Below are 19034 nucleotides of genomic sequence, written 5' to 3'. Positions count from 1 at the left end.
ATCTAGCAAGTAACAAGGGTCAGGAATGGAATACAGTTGACTCTTGAAAAACATGAGTTTGAATGGCACAGGTTTACTTACGTGCATATTTTATTTGATAAATACAGTACTGTAGATGTATTGTTTTTTCCTTATGATATTTTTCAGTGCCTTTTCTGTAGAATACATTGTTGTAAGAATATAGTACATAAAACGTATTCACAATTTACTATGTTATTGATAAAGCTTCTGGTAGCAGTAGGTTGTTGGTAGTTAAGTTTTTGGGAATTTGAAAGTTAGATGTGTATTTTCAACACATGCACATGGGGTTGTGTGTGTGTGTGTGTGTGTGTGTGTGTGTGTGTGTGTTGGTGCCCCTAACCCCCATGTCGTTCAGTGGTCGCCTGTACTTGATTACAGATTGGAGTAGACAAATAAGCAGCTTAGAAGAAGGGAATCAGGAAGATCTGCAATAAGGGGAGATCAGATACAGAGGCGAGTAGGTCAGAGGCCAAGCTCTGTTCAGATTAGAGTTGAGGAGATAGGTGAATCTTTAACTGCATCAGTGAGATTTGGTGATAGAACTGCATTTTGCCCTTACTTTTTGAGCTTTTGACTATTTGCTAAAGTATAGGAACAGATCTCAGTTGAGTAGGTCTAGATACTCTGTGTGGGAACTGGCAATTTTGTGGTATCTGACTGAGCTAAGTAGTGCAGGGTTGGAGATTGGCACGGGCTCCTGTGGAGTAAGCTGTGCCAATTTTGTTCACTGGCTGTGGAAATCAAGGGTATACATATATATTTTCTGGGTGTTTAAAAGATATGTTCTTATTTGGTATTTTATTACATGTTTTTCCACATCTTAGAGGCAGATGTCAGTTTAGGTTTTTTTTTTTTAATTTTTTTTAAATTTTATTTTTTAAAATTATTATTATTTTTTTAATTTCTAGGACAGAGAGAGAGAGACAGCGTGAGCAGGGGAGGGTCAGAGAGAGAGGGAGTCACAGACTGAAACAGGCTCCACGCTCTGAGCTGGCAGTCAGCACAGAGCCCGACGCGGGGCTCGAACCCACGAACCGCGAGATCATGACCTAAGCGAAAGTCGGACGCTTAACCGACTAAGCCACCCAGGCGCCCCTGTCAGTTTAGGTTTTGAAAGGTCCCTGCCATGTGCTGTATTTTGATACTTTTCTTCTCTTCAGGTTTTTTTTTTTTTTTTTGAAAATTTTATTTTTATGTAATCTCTGCACCCAGTGTGGGGCTCCAACCCACAACTCTGAGATCAAGACTTGCATACTCTAACAACTGAGCCAGCTAGGTGCCCCTTTCTCTCCAGTTTTGGTTTTTTTTTTTTTTGATGTTTACTTATTTTTGAGAGAGAAAGAGAGGGAGACGCAGAATCTGAAGCAGGCTCCAGACTCTGAGCTGTTAGCACAGAGTCCAGCATGGGGCTCAAACTCACAAACCATGAGATCATAACCTGAGCTGAAGTTGGAAGCTCAACTGACTGAGCCACCTAGGCACCCTGTCTCTTCAGTTTTTTTTAGTCCCATCAGAAATGTGAATGGTGGCTTGCCTCGTTTATGATGAGGACAATGGAATTATTGTAGAAAATTACGAAGTCCTTGAAACCAAAATTAACGTCTTGGCACTGCCTCCTGTTTGGTATGTGACTCTGGTCTTATTACATAGCTCTCAAACCTCAATTTTTTAAAAGTGGGCTAATAGTTCTTTATAGGTTTGTTGGGTGGGTTAAATGAAAAATAATGTAGAGTACTACAGGGCCTGGCAGATTGCAAATGCTCAATAATTTTTTTTTTTGTATGTGGGAAGCTATCAGTGTTCATTTAAATCGATTAGAATACATTTAGAAAATAAAAGAGGCTTGTGTAGTTTTAGATTTTTAACTTTTCTGTTTAAAGATGTGAAATGTGAAGCTTTTAAAAAAAACAAAAACAAATATCTTGGAGCACCTGGGTGGCTTAGTTGGTTAAGCATTGGGACTTGAGCTCAGGTCATGATCTCATGGTTTGTGAGTTCGAGCCCCGTGTCGGGCTCTGTGCTAACAGCTCAGAGCCTGGAGCCTGCTTCAGATTCTGTCTCCCTCGCTCTCTGCCCCTCCCCCACTCGCGCTGTGTGTGTGTGTGTGTGTGTGTGTGTGTGTGTGTCTCTCTCTCTCTCTCTCTCTCTCAAAAAATAAACATTTAAAAAACAAAACAAGACAGAAAAAACAAATGTCTTTTCATGTGAATTTTAAAGTACTAGATTTCTAAAATAGCAATAGGAAGAAACAACCTTAGCATCATATTATGAACATATTATATGATAAAAACTGAAGATGCTCTTGTTAAAACCAGGAGCAAAGTAAAAATGCTCACAGTGTTATTCAACATGGTTTGGTAGTCCTAGTTAGCGTAGTTAAGTTTTAAAAAAAAGAATTACAAAGAGAGGACTAAAAGATTTAAATAAGAAAAACAGAATTAAAGTACCAGCTAAAAGGAGAGAGAGAGAAAATAATATTCTTAGACTTTTGCATGCAAAGTCCAGGGGCTCATGAATCCCCTACAAAGGCACATGGATCTCATATTAGAATTATTGTTGTTGAGGGGAAAAAAAGATGGTTTATAATGAATCAGTCTAATGAAACTAAGTGCTAAAGTGACTTTGTACAAATTTAATGCCTGTTTTGTAATACTCTGCCTATTCAACTCTGCTGTTATATGAAAGCTCTGAGAGAAAATTTATGAAAGAATGAGCATATAGCTGTATTGCAAAAACAAGTGGTTGGCTGGAATTGGCTTTTGGGTTAATTTGCTTACCTCTGTTTTGTATTATTTGGGAACTTTTTCTAATCAGTATATGACCTGATTAGAAAATGCGTACAAGGTACGGCATTTCTTGTTTAAATGATAGCACCTGTGGTAACTAGCCCTATTAATATACTATTAAATACTTAGATTGAAGCAAGCATGTAGAAAAAGAGAGATGCAGCAGCTCTTAGAAGTCAGGGAATTTCTGTATATACAGAAAAGTTTCAGAGCTTCTGAAACTTCAAAATGCATACAGATCACTGGGAATCACATAGTTTGAGTTGCTTGGGGCATTCCAAAGGGGAGCCTGAGATTCGGCATTGCTAACAATTCCCCAGGAGATACCCAGGAAGCCAGTCTCTGAAACACGATTTTGTGTCAAGACTCAACATCTACAAACACAAATTTCTAGTCTCTCTGGTAATAATTAATGAATGGACTTATTTGAACACATGGTGAGTAGTACGCTCCCAGATTTTCTTTTAGCTTTTTAGCTTAAATGTTGAGTTTGGAACTTCAATACTGTTAAGTCCTTGAAAATGGTGTATGTTCCTACTTTCTTAACTGATATTTTCCCTTGATGTTTGGTTTCCCCCAGTGTTCATTTGGTACCTGTGATCACTGGTTGTCATTTAATCTTTTTGTTTCCCCTCTTTTTTTTGCTACTTATGTCTTATTAACAAAAATATATTTAATTATGACTAATGAGTCATTACAAGTTGCTTAGTAGTTTCTTGGAGGTGAGTAGGATGTTGATTTCTTTAATTTCCTTAAAGAGGACAAGTTGTAATATTTGAGTTGTCTTTGTTTTTGATTCTGGACTTAAAAAAATTTTTTTTAGTATTTTACTTTTGAGAGAGTACAAGCAGGGGAGGTGTAGTGAGAGAGGGGTAGGGGATCTGAACTGGACTCTGCACTGAGAGTAGCAAGCCCCATATAGGGTTCAAACTCAACAAACTGAGATCACAACCTGATCTCCATCTGTCAGATGGAGATGGATTGTTTGCATGGTATAACTTTTCCCATTCTTTTTACTTTACCTCATGTTTATTTTTGTGTTTAAGTGTCTTTGTACAGCCTGTATTTACATCTTCCTTTTTTTGTAAAAATAAGAAAATGACTGTCTCATGTTTATTTATTGGTTTAGATCATTTATGTTTAATGTATTTATTGATAAAGTTAAGTTTAAAACTATCATTATACTATGTTTTCTGTTTTCCTTCCTCTTTTATTTTTTAATTAAATATGTTCCACACTAAGCATGGAGCCCAACACTGGGTTTGAACTCACGATCCTGTGAGATCAAGAGTCAGACGTTTAACTGACTGAATCATCCAGGCACTCCATACTATTTATTTTCTGTTAGTTCCCTCCCCCCTTCTTTTCCTGCAGTTTTTTGTGACTAATTTATTTTTAAAAGATTCCATTTATCTTTGTTGGCTGTGTTATACCTGTTTGCTATTTTTCTTTTTTAGAAGTTATTCCTAGGGTATGCAATGTATATCAATAACTTATCATTATATATCTTTATTAAAATTTTTTTTTCATGTTTTATTTATTTCTGAGACAGAGAGAGAGCTATAGCTTGAGCAGGGGAGGGTCAGAGAGAGAGGGAGATCTAGAATCGGAAGCAGGCTCCAGGCTCTGAGCTAGCTGTCAGCACAGAGCCTGATGCGGGGCTCGAACCCACGAACCATGAGATCATGACCTGAGCCTAAGTCGGACGCTCAACCGACTGAGCCACCCCGGTGCCCCTATATATCTTTAGATAATACACAATTCTATTTCTCTTTTCCACTAGGCTGTTACTATCATACATTTTAATTTTTTATTTAATGCATCATAAATGTCACAGCACATTGTGTTTTTTTTAATAGTAATTTAACTTTTAAAGAGATTAAAAGAGGAGAAAATTCTTTTGTATTTTCTTATACGTTCATTATTTCTGGCATTACTCTGTGTCAGTACAGATTTCCATCTGTTCTGCCTGAAAAGCTTCCTTTAACATTTCTTGTAATGCAGGTGTGTATTAGTGATGATTTGGCAAGTTTGATATCTGAAAAAAGTGTTCATGTCACCTTTTCTCCCCCCTTCACCTTCATTTGTGAAAGATATTTTCACAAATGGATATAGACTCTTAGGTTGAGAAGTTTTTTCCCCCCTTATAGTACTTTTAAACATGTTGCTGCATTATCTTCTGACTTATTTAGAATTATGGTGTCATTTATACTTTTGTTTCTCTGTATGTAATGTGTCTTTTTTTCTAGCTCCTTTGAGTTTTTTGTCCCTAGTTTTCAGCCATTAGTTTATGACTTGCCTCTGTGTGGTTTCTTTTGTATTTAATTATGCTTAAGATATGTTGAGTTTCTGGGCGCCCGAGTGGCCCAGTTGGTTAAGTGTCAACTTCGGCTCAGGTCATGATCTCGTGGTCTGTGGGTTCAAGCCCTGCGTCAGGCTCTGTGCTGACAGCTTAGCCTGGATCCTGCTTCAGATTCTGTGTCTCCTTCTCTCTCTGCGCCTCCCCTGCTCACGCCTCTGTCTTTCTCTCCTCTCTGAAAAATTAATAAATAAAAACATTATTTTTAAAGGTTTGTTGAGTTTCTTGGTTCTGTAGATTTATAGTTAAATCTTTTACTCCCCCCCCCAACATGTTTGTTTTCTTGTATGCTCTTTACATATAGAACATACTTATAATAGCTGTTTTAACCTCTTTGTATGCTAATTCCATTATTTCTGTAATTTCTGTCTCTATTGTCAGATTTTTTTCCCAGTTATGCAGAAAAATATATTTTCCTGATTTTTTTTTTTTTACATGCATGGTAGTTTTTGAAGTCATTCTGATTTTTATCTTTTTTGTGACTTAGGTTTTGTCTCTCCTTTAGATACTATCTGACTTTTTTGGTGTATAGTTAAACTACTTGGAATCAATTTAATCCTTTGAAATATTGTCTTTAAGCTTTGCTAGGGTAAGGTCCACAACAGCTTTAGTGTATGGCTTGTTTTACCCCATGAATAGGGTGATGTTTTTTGAGGGCTGTACTTAATGCTCCATATATTAAAGATCTTTTTTCCCTGGATAGTGGGAATACAAACAGTTCCAGCCCTTTACTGGCTTTGAAGATAGTTCTACTTACTTTTTTGTGTGTGTGGTTCATTTTTCTGGGCTGGGATAGTTTATTCTCTCACGTGTTCAGATTAGTACTCAACCAGGCACATAAGGGGACTAGGTATCAGGCTCCCTCTGTTCAATTTTCCCTTGATACTCTAACCCACAAATTCTGAACACCCTGTCTCACTGAACTCAGTTATTTGGCTCCTCAGTTTATTAAGAACACAAGGCTGTTGGGGTTCTTCCACCCTGCAAGTGGCCTGGTCACTGCTTGTAGTTAGTAAGTTGAGCCAATTGCAGATCTTATCTCATTTTGCTTATCTTCTTACGGTTTTCTTTAGTATCCTAATTGTTTATGGTGGTGGTAAGTTAAATTGAGTCCCTTTTTCTTTTCTATTATAGCCAGAAGTGGAAACTGGTTTAATAGTTTGCATCCTTTTACTTTTTGTCCTGCCTGGACTAACTTCAATGAAAATTATGCATGTCACTTTACCCCTAAATACTTTTAAATATATCTCCAAAAATTCAGAATATTCTACTATATAACCACAGTGTTGTTGTACTGAGGAAAATTAACAGGATCTCCTTAATAGTATCCAAGACTGATTCTAGTTTGTCCAGGATTGTTTCCAAATGTTTTTTGTTTCCTTCTTAATTGGATTATTTACTACTTTGTTTTTTTTGTTTTGTTTCTTTCATTGTTTTTGCTCTAGTATATTTGGACAGTGTGAAGTTTATGGTTGTGTGGCTTTTCTCTTTTTCTTTTTGCTGTGATATAATGAGGGGAATTTCATTTTCCCTGGTCTGTGAGCCAGTGTTAGAAGGGTTGATTATTTGTGTTTTATCCACTTTTCTCCAGTCATGTGGTCATGATCATATACAACCTCTTTGAGAATTCCAGGGCTCTGTTCTCCTTTGGGATTAAAAAAAAAAAAAAGTGAATTGTATGACTTCTGAGTGTTAGGAGCAGCGTCAGGAGTCCAGTGTGCTATACTTTTCCACTTTCTCATTATAATATTCTGTTTGTCTCCTTGGCTGCCTGTTTGAGAGATTATATCATTAGATTATGTTCAGTGTTGTATTAATGCACTAGGTCCTTGAATACAAGGAAAAAACTCTGCTTTGTAGCCGTTTCTAATTTCAGTGTGTAAATATATCCACCCACCAACCCCCCATGGCTGATTTCAAGCTACCAACATAACGTCATTGATTACAGATGTGGGAAGAGATTAGGTGCTTATGAGTCTGTATTAGCTCACTGCAGCACACACTGGTTATAGTCTTTTCTTACTTGGTTTCTGTTCTTGAGAAATTTGTTTTTAACTTTTTTTTTGAGTGAGAGTATGAGTTGGGAAGGGGCAGAAGGAGAGGGAGAGATAATTTTTCTTTTAAAGTTTATTCATTTATGAGTGATTGAGAGCGCGAGCAGGGGAGGTTCAAAGAGAGAGGGAGACAGAGGATCCAAAGCAAGCTCTGTGCTGACCGTAGATAGTCTGATGTGGGGTTCGAACAAACTCATGAACTGTGAGATCATGACCTGAGCAGAAGTCTGACACTTAACCGATTGAGCTACCCAGGTGCCCTGAGAGAGAGAGAGAGAGAGAGAGAGAGAGAGAGAGAATCTCAAGTGGGCTTCACACCTAGTGCAGAGCCATCCATCTCAGGACTGTGAGATCATGACCTGAGCCAAAATCAAGAGTCAGATGCTTAACCAACTGAGGCACTCAGGCACCACAAGAATTTTCTTTCTTTATTTATTTATTTATTTTTTAACATTTATACGTATTTGAGAGATGGAGTCAGAATGCGAGCAGGGGAGAGGCAGAGAGAGAGGGAGACAGAATCCAAAGCAAGCTCCAGGCTCTGAGCTGTCAGCACAGAGCCCGACCTGGGGCTCGAACCCATGAACCATGAGATCATGACCTGAGCTGAAGTCGGACACTTAACTGTTTGAGCCACCCAGGTGCCCCCCCACAATTTTTTTTAAAATATAGGAGGGTGTGCTGGTTTTTATGGTTTTTTTCCCATGCATCCCCTTTGTTTTATTAAGTATTGGGGGAGATCAATTACATAATACAGTTTTAATACAATATCTTCAGTGTTTTTATTTTTTTATCTTACTGAGATCATATCATAAAATACTGGTGTTTCGCCATAGCTAACACAGAAAATAGGTCTTATGTAGAAGATGATAAGAACGTGGACTTGGTAACTATATGTTCTTGGGTAGCATTTTTAACTTGACCAATTAAAATCTGTGAATTATGTTTTATCTCAGTTATAAAGATCCAGAAAACCATTACTCAGATCCTTTGCCAGTGAAAGTAAACATTATCTTGCCTTAGAAAATTCCTTTGTGTGTGTGTGACAGAGAAAAGGTGACTGTTTAATAACTCAGGAGTGTTCCATTCATGCAAATAATTGAGCTTTTATCACATGTCACTGGAACAGCCATAGTTATTGTTTTAAGTTACCAGAAGTGGCAGAACACTTTATCTGAACTGTAACTTAAAAAGTTGACTTTTTTTGATGCTGAAAAAGGAGTGGAAGCAGTAACTTTGCAAAGCCAAGTTTGTGCTGTGGCTATTCAGTCCACTTAAATACAATTTAGTAATCTAGTGGAAATCCTACATTTGATTTACAAAATGAAAGAAACACCCAAAAGTTCTCATACTACAACTTTCCCATTCTTTATTTCTCCTTGATATTTTCTCTTGTGTGGGGTATTTTTATTTTATTTTTATTTTTATTTTTATTTTTTTAAATGTTTTATTTATTTCCAGGGGAGAGAGAGAGAGACAGCGTGAGCAGGGTAGGGTCAGAGAGAGAGGGAGTCACAGACTGAAACAGGCTCCAGGCTCTGAACTGGAGTCAGCTGTGCTCCAGTCAGCACAGAGCCCAATGTGGGGCTTGAACCCACGAACCGCGAGATCCTGACCTAAGCGAAAGTCGGACGCTTAACTGACTAAGCCACTCAGGTGCCCCTGGTATTTTTAAACCTAAATATAAACTTAAAATATTTTTAAAGAATATGATGAATGTGTAGTATAATATTTGATTCCATTATTTAGTCTTGATTTTTAAACATTTCATACCAGTAAGCTTTATTGTTTCTTATACCCTAGCTTCACTATATTTTCTTTGTTAGTTGCAAAGATAGTTTTGGATTCCATTCTTATCATTTCTCTTGAGAACAGTGCATTCAAGAGTAGAGTGAATTTATTCAATAATAGTTTAAATTAAATGATCCTTTAATGCCAACCGTTGTGCTAAGCAGTTCACATGCATTTAAGGTAGTCCTTATTTCTGTGTTACAGATAAAAACCCTAAGATTTTTAAAAAGTTAAAAAATGGGGCGCCTGGGTGGCTTAGTCGGTTAAGCGTCCGACTTTCACTTAGGTCATGATCTCGCGGTTCGTGGGTTCGAGCCCCGCGTCGGGCTCTGTGCTGACTGCCGGCTCAGAGCCTGGAGCCTGTTTCAGTCTGTGACTCCCTCTCTCTCTGACCCTCCCCTGCTCACGCTGTCTCTCTCTCTCTCCTAGAAATAAATAAAACATTAAAAAAAATAAAATAAAAAGTTAAAAAATCACGTAGCTCATGCAGTCATTACTAGGAAGTGTCAGAATGCAAATCCAGTTCTGTGTTTATTCTTCAGTTTATGGCCTCAATTAGTGCATGTAAGTCTCAAAGGCAAGTGTGGGAGGAGGAACTTTTAAAGGAAGAGATGGAGGAGATGATGATGATGACAAAGAAAAAGAGGAAGAAGAAAGAAGGAGGAGGAGGAGGAGGACAATTATTTACCGTGACTACTGTATTGGAGGCACTTTGCTAATTGCCACCCATGGTTTAAATCATAATCCAAACAGCCTTAAGAGAGAGGTATTCTATTTCTCTCCAGTTAAAAAAAAACTTTTTAAAAAATGTTTATTAATTTAATTTTTTTTTTTTTATTTTTGAAAGTAGAGAGAGACAGCGTGAGCAGGGGAGGGTGAGAAAGAGAGAGAGAGAGGGAGAGAGAGAGAGAGAGAGAGATAGAGAATCCGAAGACAGGCTCCAGGCTCTGAGCTAGCTGTCAGCACAGAGCCTGATGCGGGGCTCGAACCCACGATCTGTGAGATCATGACCTGAGCCGAAGTCAGATGCTTAACTGACTGAACTGCCCAGGCGCCCCACGTTTGTTTATTTTTGAGAGACAGGGAGAGATAGAACACGAGCAGGGGAGGGGCAGTGAGAGAGGGAAACACAGAATTCAAAAGGCTCCAGGCTCCAAGTTGTCATCACAAACTGTGAGGTGGGGCTTGAACTCAAACTGCAAGATCATGACCTGAGCCGAAGTCAGATGCTTAACTGACTGAACTGCCCAGGCGCCCCACGTTTGTTTATTTTTGAGAGACAGGGAGAGATAGAACATGAGCAGGGGAGGGGCAGAGAGAGAGGGAAACACAGAATTCAAAAGGCTCCAGGCTCCAAGTTGTCATCACAAACTGTGAGGTGGGGCTTGAACTCAAACTGCAAGATCATGACCTGAGCCAAGTCGGATGCTTACGCTACTGAGCCACCCAGGCACCCTTACTTCTTTGCAGTTTTAGGGATGGAGCAGTGAAGCTAAGTTTTCCATTTGATTAGGGAAACAAGCTAATAAATGAAGGTGATGGGATTTAAACCCAATAGTTTTTTTATTCTAGTAAAAAAATGCTTATCATAAAATTTACTACCTTAACCATTTCTAAGTATACAGCTCAGTAGTGTTAAGTGTATTTACCTTGTTGTGCAGTCATTCTCCAGCACTTAAACTCAGATCATTTGACCTAAGAATTTGTGTCCTTAACTGTATAATGACTAGTCACTGACTTGTATATACAGAAAATTCAGTGATGGATACGAACGCTTTATGCAGTACTCTAGATAAACCATTATAGTTTCTTTTTAAAAACAAACGTGGTACTTTGTTTTATAAAAGAAGGCAGTTTTCTTCCTTTTTCTTTTTTTTTTAACGTTTTATTTCTGAGAGAGAGAGAGACAGCGTGAGCAGGGGAGGGTCAGAGAGAGAGGGAGACACAGAATCTGAAAAAGTCTCCAGGCTCTGAGCTAGCTGTCAGCATAGACCCCGACGCGGGGCTCGAACCCACGAACTGTGAGATCATGACCTGAGCTGCAGTCAGACACCCAACCAACTGAGCCACCGGCGCCCCAAAAGAGGGCAGTTTTCTTCAGGAAGAAATTTCTGTTTGTTAAGGAATCCCTCATGGTGAGGATGGAGAAACCAGAACCAGATTTATCCCGTCTGAAAAAAACTAAGGAAAAAAACTCAGAGAAACCACAGTTTTTAAGACACTGGTTACCTGATCACCAGATTGTAAAGGACAGTGGTCCCTGAGAGAGGGAAAATATCTTAAATGAGTCAAGACCTATGATTGTTTCAGCTTTCTATCTTGAGAAAATGCCTATCTGCAGTGATATGAGAAGGAACCTAGGTGGAGACCAACTGTCTGAGTTGAGGAGATGAAACTGACACTCAAGAGGGTTTAAGCAACTAGAATTCACAGACAGAATATCAGAGTGAAGAACACTGCATAGAGAGAGAATCCCTGAGATTTGCAAAGGGTTCCCCTAGTGTTTGGCAGAGTATTGATCAATGCATACATGTGAAGAAGCTATCTGAGTCCAGGGAAAGAAACAGAACCTTGTGTCACATAAAGCAGGAAATAGTGCCTGTTCTCATTGGCCAGACTAGAAAAACTCTTAATTTTTACAGCAATGGTAGACTACTCAGAAAGGTCGTGCTTTAGTAGTGGGGAAGAGTTAGCCCTACACTGAGCACTGCTCCAGACCCACCTAACAAATTATAAATCCAAGACCTAAAAGGATCAAACTGTTTCCAAGTAACTATACTTTGTCCTAAAACAAAATCTGAGAATATTTATAAAAATACAAACAATGCTTACCACCCAATAAAGTGAAATTTGTACTGTCTGGAATCCATTTAGTGAAAGATTCTAAGGCATGCATTGAAGCAGGAAAACAATAATCTATAATGAGAAGAATAAGCAACCAATTGGAGCCAACCTAGAAGTGACACAGGTATTAGAAGTAACAAAGCATTAAAAGAGTTATTATGACTTTCATATAATATAAGCAGAGACATAGAAAATAAAACACAAATCTAACTTGTAGAGATGGAAACTGTACTGTTTTCAATGGGAAGTACACTGGATGGCATTAACAACAGATTAGACATTGCAGAATATTAGTGAAGTAGAAGACATAGCAGAAACAATTCAAAATGAAAAGAGATAAAAGAATTTTTAATGAATATGAAAAACCACTAGTGGACTGTGGGAAGGGCTTGAGTGACCTGATATACTTGTAATTGGAATCCGCCTAGAGAAGGATGGAGAGTTCGACAACAACAACAAAAAACCTGGAAGAAATAATGGTTGAAAAACTGTCCACCCACAGATCCAAGAAGTTCACTGATATAAAGCTCAAGAAATATGAAGAAACCAAAGCACATGATAATCAAATTGCTCAAAGCTAAGGATAAAGAGGAAAACCTTAGAAGCAAACTAGGGAGGGTAAAGACACATTGTATTCAGAGGAGCAAGATAAGGGTGGCAAATTTCTTGTCAGAAGAAATACAATTGAAAAGATGGTGGAGTAACATTTTAAAAGTATTTAAAGAAAAATATATGAACGTGTCAGCCTGTAATTCTGTGCCCTGTGAAAATATCTTTAAAAAGTGAAGACAGAATAAAGACTTTAGACATACAAAAGCTGGAAGAGTTTTTCACCAGTAGAAAAAATGTTAGAGGAAGTCATCCAGAAGGAAAATGATTCTAGATGGAAATATGTATTCACATAAAGGAACAAAGAACCCTGAACATGATGATTAAAGGAGATTTTTTTTTCTTGTTATTTAAACCTCCTTAATAGATAATTATTCCAGAACACCTGGGTGCTTCAGTCAGTTAAGTGTCCCATTTTGGCTCTGGTCATGATCTCATGGTTCATGGGTTTGAGCTCCCTGTCAGGTTCTGTGCTGACAGCTTGGAGTCTAGAGCCTGATTGAGATTCTGTGTCTCCCTCTCTCTCTGTCCCTCCCTTGCTAGCACTCTGTCTCTCACTCTTTCAAAAATAAATAAACATTAAAAATTTTAATAAAAGATAATTATTTCAACCCAAACAGCAACAATATATTGTGGGGTTTATAACATATATATAAGTAAAATATACAATGGCAATAACCTAAAGGCCAGGAGGAGATAAATGGAAGTTCTTCTACCTGTCGTGTTATAATATCACTTGAAGGTAGGCAGGGATAAGTTAATGAGTGTACTATAAGCCTTAAAGCAACTACTGAAATAACCAAAGAGTTTCACTAATAAGCCAATGAAGAGATAATAATGAAATCATAAAAAATAATTAGTCCAAAAGAAGGAAAAAAGGAACAAAGTGCAGATGAGTCAAATAGAAATAAATGACACTGAAAGACTTAAACCTACCCATATTAGTAACTACTTTATTAAAATTTTTCATAGTTTATTAATATTTGAGACAGACAGAACATGAGCGGGGGAGGGGCAGAGAGAGAGAGACACACACAGAATCTGAAACAGGCTCCAGGCTTTGAGCTGTCAGCACAGGACCCGATGTGGCGCTCGAACCCACGAACTGTGAGATCATGACCTAGGCTGAAGTTGGTCGCCCAACTGACTGAGCCACCCAGGTGCCCCTAAAATTTTTTTTTAATGTCTTAATTTATATTTGAGAGAGAGAGGCGCAGAGTACGAATAGGGGAGGGGCAGAGAGAGAGAGAGAGAGGGAGACACAGAATCTGAAGCAGGGTTCAGGCTCTGGCTCTTAGCACAGAGCCTGACATAGGGCCCAAACTCAAGAATGGTGAGATCATGACCTGAGCCAAAGTCGATGCTTAACCAGTGGAGCCACCCAGGCACACCATTAGTGACTACTTTAAATTTAAATGATCTAGACATCCCAATTAAAAGGCACAGATTATCAAATTAGATTAAAAGCAAGACCCTTATGCTGAGCGAAATAAGTCAGGCAGAGAAGGACAAATATCATATGTTTGCACGTATAGGAGGATTAGGAGGAACTTGACGGAGGAACAAGGGGGGAGAAGAAGGGCGGAAATGGTGGGGGAAAGGGAGAGAGGCAAACCATGAGAGACTCTTGAATGCTGACAAAAACTGAGGACTGATGGATGTGGGGGGAAGGGGGGGTGGGCACGGAGGAGGGCACTTTGGGGATGAGCACTGAGTGTTCTGTGGAAACTAATTTGACAATTTGTAAAAAAAATAAAAAATTAAAAAAAAAAATAAATAAATAAAAATAAAAGCAAGACCCAAGGGACGCCTGGCTGGCTCAATTGGTAGAATATGTAACTCTTGATCTCAGGGTTGTGAGTCCAAGCCCAGTGTTGGGCATAGAGCTCACTTAAAGAAAAAAAGCAAGACCTGATTATATGCTGCTTATGACAAATTCACTTTAAATATCAAGATACAGGTAGGTTAAAAGTAAAAGGATGGAAAAAGATATACCATGCTAGTCCAAAAAAGAAAAAAAGAGGGTAGTGGCTATATCAATATCAAAGTAGATTTTAGCATGTAAAATATCGCAAAAAATAAAGAAGATCATTTGTTAATGACAAAGGATGAATTAATCCAAAAGGCATGATAATCAACATTTATGCATGTAGTAACAGAGCTTCAAACATCAATGAAGCAAACAGTTGCAGGGGAAAAACAAAAGATCACAATCATAGACAGATTTCAGTACCCCTCTTTTGAAAATAGAACAAGTAGGTAGAAAAATCAGTAAGGATATAAAAGACTTGAAAAACCCCATTAACCAACTTGACCTGGTTGGCATTTATAGAATACTCAATAAGAGCAGAAATTGACATTTCTGGACACTCACCATTAACAGCAGAATACCCATTCTTTTCAAGTGCACATGAATATTATAAAGATCATATTCTGTGTCATAAAACAACTCTGTGTATCCAAAAGGTTTGATGTACAAAGCATGTTTTCTGGCTATAATGGGGTAAATGGGAAGTCAGTAGCAGAAAGATAATTGAGAAAGTCCTTAGTATTTGAAAATAAGTAACAAACTTATAAATAGCACAGGGATCAAAAAGGAAATTAGAAGGTATACTGAATGGAATAAAATAGTAACAGCATAACAGAATCTGTTGGGATGCTGCTAAAGCTGCATTAGGGGTACATTTATAGCACTAAACATCTGGAGTAGAGAAGAAACAGTCTTAAATCCGTGGCATTGCCTTATGAAACAAAAAAGCAGTTAAACTCAACGTAAACAGAAAAGAAATAATGACGATCAAAGGGAAAATCAAGAAATAGAAAACAAAAATAGGTAGGGAAAATCAAAGGAAAGAAAAGTTGTTTTTTGAGGGGACAATAAGTAAAATCAGTAAATTTCTAGCTATCCTGATCAGGAATGAAAGAGACAAGATATAGATTACCAGTATCAGGAATGGGAGAGGTAATATCACTGCAGATTCAAAAAGACATAAAAAATACGATAAGGGAATATTATGGACAATTTTATTTCCATAACTTTAACATCTTAGGTGACATGGATAAGGTCTTGCAAAGCTTATTTAAGAAGTAGATAACCTGAGTAGCCCTTTATCTATATATGAAATTGAAATTGTAGTTATTAATAACCTTTTCACAAAGAGAACTCTAGGCCAGGATGGTTTTACTGCTGAATTCTGTCAAATATTTAAGGAGGTACGAATACTAGTGCTATATGAATGTGTCCAAGAAGCTGAAAAAGAGGTAATATTTCCCAACTCCTCTTTTACTTTGATATTAAAACTTGGCAAAGATAGTACAAAAAAACAGAAAACTATGGACCAGTCTTTTTCATGAACACAGATAACAAAGATTCTAAACAAAGCTGTATTAGCAAATCAAATCCAACAGTACTGTAAAAGATAATACACCATAACCAAATGGTTTTTTTTTTAATTTTTTTTTTTAATTTATTTCTAGGAGAGAGAGAGAGACAACGTGAGCAGGGGAGGGTCAGAGAGAGAGGGAGTCACAGACTCTGAAACAGGCTCCAGGCTCTGAGTTGGCAGTCAGCACAGAGCCCGACGCGGGGCCTGAACCCACGAACCGCGAGATCATGACCTAAGCGAAAGTTGGACGCTTAACCGACTAAGCCACCCAGGCGCCCCCCAAATGGGGTTTATTTCAGTAGTACAGCTTGGTTTAATATTAGAAAATCAGTCAATTTTGGGAGTTCCTGAGTGGCTCAGTCGACTAAGGATCTGACTTTGGTTCAGGTCATCATCTCGTAGTTCATGAGTTTGAGCCCTGCATCGGGCTCTTTGCTGACAGCTCAGAGCCTAGAGCCTGCTTCAGATCCTGTGTCCCTCTCTCTCCGCCCCTCCCCTGCTCATACTCTGTCTCTCTCTCTCTCTCTCTCTCAAAAATAAACATTAGAAAACATTTAAAATAGAAAATCAACCTTAATTCATCATGTTAATAAACTAAAAGAAAAAAATCCATGTAATCAACTTACTAGGTGCAGAAAGAGCAGGTGACATGTCAGCATCTGTTCCTGATAGTTTTTATCAGCTAAGTATTAATAGAAAACTTAGCCTGATAAAAGACATCAAAGACAGACCTGTGACTAACATTCAGACTATTGTGTATGGTTGAAATTCCCATTACAGGGGCGCCTGGGTGGCTCAGTCGGTTGAGCGTCCGATTTTGGCTCAGGTCACGATCACACGGTTTGTAGGTTCGAGCCCTGCATCGGGCTCTGTGCTGACAGCTCAGACCCTGGAGCCTGTTTCAGATTCTGTGTCTCCCTCTCTCTCTGCCTCTCCCCACTTGTGCTCTGTCTCTCTCTGTCTCAAAAATAAACAAAACAAACAAACAAACAAAATTAAAAAAAAGAAATTCCCATTACAATAAATTTTCAGAAAAATGTATGTGAAAATGAGGTAGTAACATCAGTGAGACAGTTGTTTCATACGTATGTGTAGATATTTGAATAATCATGGAATTGCATTAGTACTCGAATGGATCTTCAAGATGATACTAATTCAAACTGTTTATTTTTTATAGGTCAATATGGAAACCCTTTAAATAAATACATTAGACATTATGAAGGATTATCTTATGATGTGGATTCATTACACCAAAAACACCAGCGTGCCAAAAGAGCAATTTCACATGAGGACCAGTTTTTACGTCTAAATTTCCATGCCCATGGAAGGTGAGTAAATTTATTGCTGTGTATGAAGTTTTCCTATATTCAGTCTAAGTTAAAAGAAGAAATTTATACCATTAATTTTCCTTCTCTAATGGAAAGGTTCCCATTTGGAAATTCAGCCTACTCTAGAATTTGGTATATATGCTAAAAAAGGTTTTCTTTTTTTTTTTTTTTAATGTTTTATTTATTTCTGAGAGAGAGAGAGCATGAGCAGGCAAGGGTCAGAGAGAGGGAGAGAGACACAGAATCTGAAGAACGCTCCAGGCTCTGAGATAGCTGTCAGCATAGGACTCCACGCGGGGCTCGAACCCATGAACAGTGAGATCATGACCTGAGCCGAAGTCGGATGCTTAACCAACTGAGCCACCCAGGTGACCCAAAAATGTTTTCTTTTAAAATGGATTATCTTTTTTGTATTAAGGCTACAGTCAAATTTAAATGTTTTTAAATTTTGAACCCAATCCTCTGTTGTATTCTTAGAGGATGTATCTTTAAAGAAGATTCTTTGTTCATAATTTCCCACTACTTTTTATGTGTTTTATGGGTCAATAGATCTGTCTTCTGGTGCCAACAGTAAAGGTAGCTGGTTTTATGTCATTAAGTCATTTAATTTCTCATTAACTCAATTTTATTAACTCTAAAGTGACAGTTTTAAACAGATTACCTACTGTACTGCTCATTTCTCAGACAGAATTGTTAAAGGATAAAGAACAGGGAGCCAGGGGAGAAAGGTAAAAATCTCATTGGTATAGTGCCTGGGGTATCCTAGGTGCATAGTTTTTAATTTAATCTTCTCAAAACCCAAACAAGGTAAATATCTTTTTATATCTGAGAAAACTAAGGCTCAGAGAAGATAAATTATTTCTTTAAAGTTACACAGCATAGATTTGAGTCAGACCTGACCGACTCAAACCCCATACTTTTTCTTTCTGTTGGTTAGGGGTACTTAGATGCAAAATCTTGGAGCATTCTCTGTTAGACTCTCTGTCTTGCTTACTGTAATTGCTTACTGTTCCTTTTGTGTTTTTCCTACTGATGTAACCTTGATTTATTGTTCACCTCCTAATAGGTTTCCCAGCTTCCTTTCCATTTATCATTAAAGCTATCCTATGGACTGCTACAAGAAGACTGTTCCTTAAATGCTTGCTTTTTCATGTCAGCTTACTGTTCTAAAGTCCTCAATTAATGATTGTAAGCCAGATTTCTTAACTTGGCTTTTAGGATTCTCTGTAAATTAATTCTAGTCTATTTTTGTAAACTTTGTTCCGTTTCCCAACATTAAGTGTCTTTTTCACCCAGAATGATCATCTGGTTGCTGAATATACCATGAGCAGTTTGTTCTCTGAGTCGAGTCATTTATCTTAAGTCTTGATCATCTTTTAATGTACAGTTCAAGTCCTGCCTTTTTAAAAATTTACCTACACCTTCCTCAGAACTTTTAAATTGCTCATCTGTGCCATTGGTACTTTGATTTGTTCTGTCTTCCTTTTCATGAGTGTATTTGTTTATTTTCCTATAACCGTTTTTAGCATACTGGCTACTATATAGTAATGTTTTAATTTGCTCGTCTGTGCCATTGGTATTTTGATTGTTTTGTCTTCCTTTTCATGAGTGTATTTGTTTATTTTTCTATAACTTTTTAGCATACTGGCTACTATTTAGTAATGTTTATTTTTTGTACTTATGCTTAAGTACAGATGTACAGATGCTTAAGAAAGATATTAATGGATGAAAAGATAATTATTTTTAATCAGATATTAGAATATAAATTTCATTACTAATCAGAGAATAAAAATACTGTGAAACTTATTTTGCCCATGGAAATAAATATTACTTAAATTAACTTATTTTCTGTATTA

The 19034-nt window shown here is 37.6% G+C and overlaps 1 protein-coding gene across 1 annotated transcript in view; it reads left to right on the top strand.

The window, feature by feature from the left end:
* ADAM10 (ADAM metallopeptidase domain 10) overlaps positions 1 to 19034 on the top strand; it is a 133143-nt gene that overhangs the window by 18161 nt on the left and 95948 nt on the right. Inside the window, exon 2 of the mRNA XM_039230640.1 lies at positions 17028 to 17178. Within this exon, the coding sequence (XP_039086571.1) occupies positions 17028 to 17178 (151 nt within the window). The remainder of the gene's footprint in view (positions 1 to 17027; positions 17179 to 19034) is intronic.

This window comes from Hyaena hyaena, unplaced genomic scaffold, assembly GCF_003009895.1.
Source record: "Hyaena hyaena isolate Hyena2069 unplaced genomic scaffold, ASM300989v1 scaffold_49, whole genome shotgun sequence".
NCBI lineage: Eukaryota > Metazoa > Chordata > Mammalia > Carnivora > Hyaenidae > Hyaena > Hyaena hyaena.
The sequence above is the reverse complement of the archived record's forward strand: the minus strand, read 5'-3'. Positions and strand labels throughout refer to the sequence as shown.